Source organism: Procambarus clarkii, chromosome 27 (genome assembly GCF_040958095.1).
Source record: "Procambarus clarkii isolate CNS0578487 chromosome 27, FALCON_Pclarkii_2.0, whole genome shotgun sequence".
In the NCBI taxonomy this organism is placed as follows: domain Eukaryota; kingdom Metazoa; phylum Arthropoda; class Malacostraca; order Decapoda; family Cambaridae; genus Procambarus; species Procambarus clarkii.
This window is the reverse complement of record NC_091176.1, coordinates 18,528,232-18,535,731: the sequence shown is the minus strand read 5'-3', so window position 1 is coordinate 18,535,731 and position 7,500 is coordinate 18,528,232. Positions and strand designations below refer to the sequence as shown.

At 42.7% G+C, this 7,500-nt stretch overlaps 1 protein-coding gene across 1 annotated transcript in view; it reads right to left on the bottom strand.

Annotated features, from left to right (window-relative positions):
- Nucleotides 1–5,254: 5,254 nt before the first annotated feature.
- The window catches only part of LOC123751875 (neuropeptide CCHamide-1 receptor-like), a 20,858-nt gene continuing 18,612 nt past the window's right edge, over nucleotides 5,255–7,500 (bottom strand). Inside the window, exon 2 of the mRNA XM_069332067.1 lies at nucleotides 5,255–7,453. Coding sequence (XP_069188168.1) covers nucleotides 5,935–7,101 — 1,167 coding nt within the window. The 5' untranslated portion in view covers nucleotides 7,102–7,453 and the 3' untranslated portion in view covers nucleotides 5,255–5,934. The remainder of the gene's footprint in view (nucleotides 7,454–7,500) is intronic.

Below are 7,500 nucleotides of genomic sequence, written 5' to 3'. Positions count from 1 at the left end.
CCTCCTAACTCAGTGTTGACTAAACGATTTATTTGTTCTTGTGTTTCTTACATGCTTCTCAAATTAACTCTCTACATACTCTCTTCTCCCATGTATTTTTATTTCTAATTATTCTGTGCTGTTTTCTGCCTGCATGTTTCGTTTTCTGTATCTTTTAATAATTCATTGTACTAATTCTTTGCATTGTGACAGTGATGGATCTCTTCGAATGTTAATTGTATATTCATCTTTAGGGCTGCTTCGTCTGATCTCTTCTCTCCTTTTATTCTTTTATAAATTCGTCTGGAAAGGCACACTTTTTGACTGAAAGAAAAATTACCTTTTCTGAAAGACATTTACACGAGGTCCGTCCTCCGCTCTCTGATTTCAAGATTTATCCACGTCATTTTTATCTGCGTTGGTGTAGAAAATCAAAACACTTCGTTCGTTTACTCGAATTGGTGTGTGGGTTTATGGAGAGTAGGGCTTTAAGGGTTTGTGGGATTAGGAGAGGCGCTGAGTTTGTGGTAGGGAAGATTATTGAGAGAATATATATGAAGGATTAGAGTTTGTATTATCTTAATTAAGAGAGTATTCTGAGACGTTGGTTGCACGTCTTGGTATTGTTGATGTAGTTGTGAAGCTCCCTCGCGACGTCATTGATATTTTGAAGGATATCTGTCCCTAGATACATCCTATGCCTGGTTCATCCTCCTATCCTTATGTTTCTCTCTGTTTCAGAGCTTCTTTGTTTGGGATCTTTTCTTTAACTCTGAATCGCTACTCGATTTTTATTCAATAACCCCCGCCTTTCTCTCTCTCTCTCTCTCTCTCTCTCTCTCTCTCTCTCTCTCTCTCTCTCTCTCTCTCTCTCTCTCTCTCTCTCTCTCTCTCTCCACAATTTATTTTAGAATATTTTGTTTATCATTCCCGGATTTCTTTCATTCGTTTGGTTCTGTCTTTCTCCACTCTTCCTTTATTCTATTATCGCTGTCTCTACATCTTCAAATGCGTTCTCCTCTTCTCCCTCTAGTATTCTGTTCTTTAAACGTAACATCGGTAATCATAAGATTCATGCGTCCATATTTTATATACACGTCCATGTACCGTACATATGTTCAAGCACCATTGTTAAGTCCATGTCCCATATATGTACATGTATGATCCATATATACGTCCCGGGCTTACGTCCATGTCCCGTCCTGCGGGACGGTCCACAAATGTTTTTCCCTGGTTTTTGCTATTGACATTTTTTTTACAAGGATAATTTAGCTGATTGTGCCATGTTTCCGCCTCTCCTTGCTCTAGACGCCAGGGGCGGCCCCTGGGCTCTCAGAGGCCAGGGGCGGCCCCTGGACTCTCAGAGGCCAGGGGCGGCCCCTGGGATCTCAGAGGAACAACAATGCTAATAAGTACGATATATTAAAATAAATTTGGATAATTAAGAACATATATTACACAAATATTTATTGATCACAATACAGGTAATAAATATATATATATATATATATATATATATATATGTGTGTGTGTGTGTGTGTGTATATATATAATTTTGCATCACACATATTTCCTTAAAGAATATTAAGATACAACGAATATATACAAAAATATCTTTTATCATCTAGCTTGCCTCCAAGACATCATCACCCTGACATGTCTTCACGCTTGTGGAACCGTTTTCCTCTGCTATCAGAGTTCCGGGGCCAGGATCAGTCAAGCAACCTCTTACGAAACCTGTACATCTTTCCTTAATTGTGGCGGCTTTGTTTACATTTGTTTAACAGTTTACGAGCTTTGGAACTTCAGAATCCAAGGTTGTGAAATTCCAAACTTTATTAACTGTTTAATAAATGTAAACAAAACCACCGTGACTGAGAGAAGATGTACTGATTTCGTAAATGTTTGTGTCAAGACTCCATGAGTCCTAGCCCTGTTTTCTTGACTTGACAAGCATCAAATCTGAAGTGGATTTTTACCTAATTGAAATCATGCGAGCCTAAGCAACCCAAATAACCTACAGAGACCGATGCTCATTAGTCTGAGGGAACGTTAATATTGCAGTGATTTTTAATGTTACTAGACACCAGAATTTTGACGATATACGATAGCGTCAAGTCAAAATTGCTGTGCATTGTGAGGACAAAGTGGCTAAGATTATTCTCTATCTGTTCTCAAACCATCAATAAATGTTTTAGATGCGATCGTCTAGCTGGAGTTATAGTTATCGAGGTGATGATAATACTATCAGTCATAATTATAGTTATTATTATTGTTATTATTCCTATTGTCATCTGTATTACAAAATGTTGTCTATAAAGGTTGTAGGAAACAACCAACTTAGCCGATAACCTGGAGAAAGACGTAGCTATTCACAAAATAAAACTAATGCCGTAGTAGAATTGTTTAGGTTAATATAATCATTAGGGAAAGTATAGGTCAATGCTTCATATGAAAACTAAATGTAAGTGCATCAGTATAGAACATTATTCCGGCTATTTCAGTAAGTATTGTTGACCGTTGTAATCCGCGTGTGTCAAGGTGAAGGACAGTTTGTAGTGGGTGAGGAAAATTTATGTTAGTTGGCAAATGTCTGCTGGTTGGCAAATGTCTGCTGGTTGGCAAATGTCTGCTGGTTGCCAAATGTCTGCTGGTTGGCAAATGTCTGCTGGTTGGCAAATGTCTGCTGGTTGCCAAATGTCTGCTGGTTGGCAAATGTCTGCTGGTTGGCAAATGTCTGCTAGTTGGCAAAGATCTGCTGGTTAGCAAATGTCTGCTAGTTGGCAAAGATCTGTTGGTTAGCAAATGTCTGCTGGTTGGCAAATGTCTGCTAGTTGGCAAAGATCTGTTGGTTAGCAAATGTCTGCTGGTTGGCAAATGTCTGCTGCTTGCCAAATGTCTGCTAGAGTTGAGGTTATAGGGTGACTTCAGAAGCCTTTTCTGCTTGGAATTGTTTGGTGATATTATTTCTTACTGTACATAGTGAGGAGACTGCGCCCCTCCCCCCCCCCCCACACACACACACACACTGTGCATTTGTGGTAATTAATTAGACGATAATTACACCTTGTGTAACTATCGTCTCCCGCACTAATACTGCTTTTTCCTTGGCTGCAGTTGGCGTCGATTAGTGTGATGGTCATACGGGAAGATCTTGAGATTTTGTCTTGTTTATACTGTTTGTTTCATTATTATTATTTAGCCAGATGGTTTCATGCTAACAGTTGACATACTTTATTTACAAAAAAAAAATGTTTGCGTCCTCGGCTGAAATATTATGTTGAGGGTCTTCAAAAAGGTGTGTGTGTGTGTGTGTGTGTGTTCCTTTACAAAGCATATAAGCCTGAATTGATTTTAGTTCTTCATTCTTATTAATGATTTTTTTTTTTTTTTAGTTATATCAGGTGCTTCATGATCAGTAATGTAAGGCTTCAGTCTTGCTGCATTGATCAGTAATGTAAGGCTTCAGTCTTGCTGCGGTGATCAGTAATGTAAGGCTTCGGTCTTGCTGCATTGATCAGTAATGTAAGGCTTCAGTCTTGCTGCATTGATCAGTAATGTAAGGCTTCAGTCTTGCTGCATTGATCAGTAGTATAAGCCTTCAGTCTTGCTGCGATGATCAGTAGTGTAAGTCTTTAGTCTTGCTACATTGTCCTGACGGAAATTGCACTGGACGAGGTGGGGGTTTCAGTTCTTCTCTTTGAACTTATTAATTCTGTCTTCAGTCAATAATTGACATAGGTCATTATTATGGACATGAAGGATGTCACTTGTGCTGACCTTAAATATATATTTGCGGTCTATATATGTGTTCTCACATATCGTAGAATTTCATCTTTATTTCTCACAATATCGAGTGCGCTAATTCTAACTCTGGTTGCCATATACTTGACTATGGAAAATCCGTTACTAAATCTTTTAAAGATGATTTATAGAAATCATTCCCCTATGCATCTAGTGCCCCAAACATGGCCTTAACCTTGCTACACCGGTGAGGTTAAGATGCCCAGAATTTGCAATCCTCATAGTCTGTTTAAAACGCGAAATCAGAAGATCAAGAAAACAGAATAGAGTAGACAGTGAATGAGGGGAAGGGATGGAAGTAGACAGTGAATTAGGTAGGAGGGATGGAAGTAGACAGTGAATGAGGTAGGAGGGATGGAAATAGACAGTGAATGAGGTAGGAGGGATGGAAGTAGACAGTGAATGAGGGGAAGGGATGGAAGTAGACAGTGAATGAGGTAGGAGGGATGGAAGTAGACAGTGAATTAGGTAGAAGGGATGGAAGTAGACAGTGAATTAGGTAGGAGGGATGGAAATAGACAGTGAATGAGGTAGGAGGGATGGAAGTAGACAGTGAATGAGGTAGGAGGGATGGAAGTAGACAGTGAATGAGGTAGGAGGGATGGAAGTAGACAGTGAATGAGGTAGGAGGGATGGAAGTAGACAGTGAATGAGGTAGGAGGGATGGAAGTAGACAGTGAATGAGGTAGGAGGGATGGAAGTAGACAGTGAATGAGGTAGGAGGGATGGAAGTAGACAGTGAATGAGGTAGGAGGGATGGAAGTAGACAGTGAATGAGGTAGGAGGGATGGAAGTAGACAGTGAATGAGGTAGGAGGGATGGAAGTAAGGAGGGCAGACAATCCGACGGTTCGATTCGTTTGCTATTACCGCCCGTTCACTTTTCTTGTCCTTATTTCTTCCTTTTGAGACGGAAACACTTGCCGTCAACACACTCACGGCGCTGAAAATTGTGACGAGTGATTCAATGGTTTCCTCTTAAATATTCATGCTGTCGAGGGGGTTCGGGTTACTGAACCTTTCTGACATAATGAAGCATTTCCAGGTTACCGAACCAGTCAATGCTCGTTCATCCAGCCTTTCTTCGACCTTTTCAACGGCGTTCTCGTCAGGATTGCGGGGGGGAATGGTAAAAAAAAAAAAATAAAGCTAGTGACTGTATATAAAATTGGAAACACGTGTTTTTTATATGCGTTTGATGTCATGCTGCTATTCTCAGTTTTTCTATGACAAATGTTTTTTAACGCAGTCTGTGTATGTGTGTATAAGCCATCTATATATTTGTTACACTAGTCACATACATACATACATACATACATACATACATACATACATACATACATACATTCATACATATATATATATTATTATATGTATGTATGTATATACATACATACATACATATATGCATACATACATAATAGGCAATTATCATATTTTCAAATAATTTTATATATTTCACTTCATGGCTGTATTAAAGGCATGCAAAAAATGACTAGTACAATCGTTACAAATAAGTTACATATTTATAGTGCAAATGAAACTTTGTTACTTGGGACTGTTCATAAACAATTCTGGGAAACTAGGACAAAGCACAATTGTTATATCTATCCACAATGAAGCACACAGCTCATCCTCCTAAAATGTTAGTCCTTAAAGCAACTAATTAGTCAAACGTGCAAAAAAATATTCTATTGGACCTAGAAACCCTTCGCGTTTTGTTTTATTGAATTATCACAAATGACAAACTAAAACACTGGAAAAGTATTTTAAGAAACTAACCTAACCTGTCCAAGTAATCATAGGCTTAATATGCACCACCTTAGGCCTAATATAGTACAAATGTGTAATATTAAGCCTAGGAATGTTTAATTTTGGCTTTTCGTTTATTTTTTTTGCGTGCCCTGGTCAAAATTAATAATACAAAGCGTGAATATTACTGGCTGCAAACAGTCCAGTTTTGTACGTTTGACGAAATAGTTGCTATAGGTGAAGGAGGAGGAGGATGGGCTGAAGCACACGAGTGCAACACTCAAATAATTCCTATTTGAATGAAATGACATAAGGGAAGGGAAATATCTGGGAAAAGCTCCAAGCCATTACGACTATATTGCACAGGGAAGGGGTAGGGATTTGGGATGGGACGGGGGAATCACACCGCCGTCTTCTCCGGGCCGTTCATGGTCGACATGTCGAAGTTGTCGGTCTTCCTGACGGTGGAGATGAAGTGCTGACCGGAGGAGTGGAAGTGGAAGGTGGTCCAGGTGCGGCTCTGCGCCGCCTCCGGGCACAAGCAACAGAAGAGATGGCGGTTGAAGTTTTTCCTGAAGGTGCCGCTGATGCAGTAGAGGGCGATAGGGTTGATGCAGGAGTTGATGAACCCCAGGCAGAATCCGATCCATCGGAAGGCGTTCCAGAAGTGGTTGTAGTCCCTCTCGACGTTGGGGTTGAAGTAGAACCACAGGAGGAAGACGTGATTGGGGAAGTAGCAGATGGCGAAGATGACGACGAACGCCAGCACCAGCTTGGCCACCTTCCTGCGGGCGGCGACGTGCCTGACGTAGTGCCGCTGGTGCTGCGCCTCGCCGGGGAGCGAGGCCGCCGCCTGCATCAGGTGGCGCGCCATCAGGAGGTAGAACGTGGTGATGATGAGGAGCGGCAGGAGGTAGTAGACGGCGAACTTGGCCACCACGTTGATCCTCGGGTACGAGGGCCCCAGCAGCGGGTGGAACGGGTAGCACACCACGATCTCCCCGTTGCCGGTGCCCGCAGCCCGCAGGTTGGAGAAGATCCCTGCGGGGGCGGCCAGCACCACCGCAAGTACCCAGATGACGGCGGTGACGGCCATGGTGCTGCGGTGGGCCACGGCCCCCGCGCGCTTGCCCACGGGGTCCACGATGGCCATGTAGCGGTCGGCGCTGAGGGCCGTCAGCGTGAAGACCGTCACCCCCACCGACGTGTCGCGCATGAACTCCGACACCCGGCAGATGACCTCCCCGAAGGGCCACTTCTCAGTGACGTAGATGATGGAGACGAAGGGCACGGCGAAGATGACCACCAGGAGGTCTCCCAGCGCCAGGGAGAGAATGTAGGTATTGGGAACATTGCGCATGTTCGGGTACTTGGCGAACATGAACACCAGCGTGCCGTTGCCAGCCACGCCCACCACGAAGATGAAGAAGAAGACGATGGGGACGATGTAGGTCTCCGGGCGCTCGTGGATGGGGAAGTAAGGAGGCTCCGTAGAGGCCAGGAGGCTCCTGTTGTCCGGCCCCCCACACGCGCCCTCTGGCCCCACACACTCTTCTAACATGCCCATGTTCGCGCCTACTCTTCCTGGCCCCTCTTTTTTTATCTAATATTTCACAGTACTTACCTTTATTCCTTCTGTCTGACAATTATTTCTACTTTACTATTTCTCCTTTCTGCTATTCGGGTACTAAGAACACTCACAAAAACACAGGTAATTGTTTAAATGCTTTTCTGTCTTCACTCCAGGCGAACACTAGACCTTTGGCAGGTTTATTTTAATCTGAAACTAATCCACAAGTCAATCAAGTCGTTGTGTATGACGGCCACTTCACCCAATGCTGATGAGGACCCAAGGATGGGGTGGAGATGGCACCAGAACTGCTCCAAGGTGCCGCCAGTCTCAACGCTCCAGCAGGTGTCTGAAATAAATACATATGTATATCAAATAATACAAACAAATGTTGTG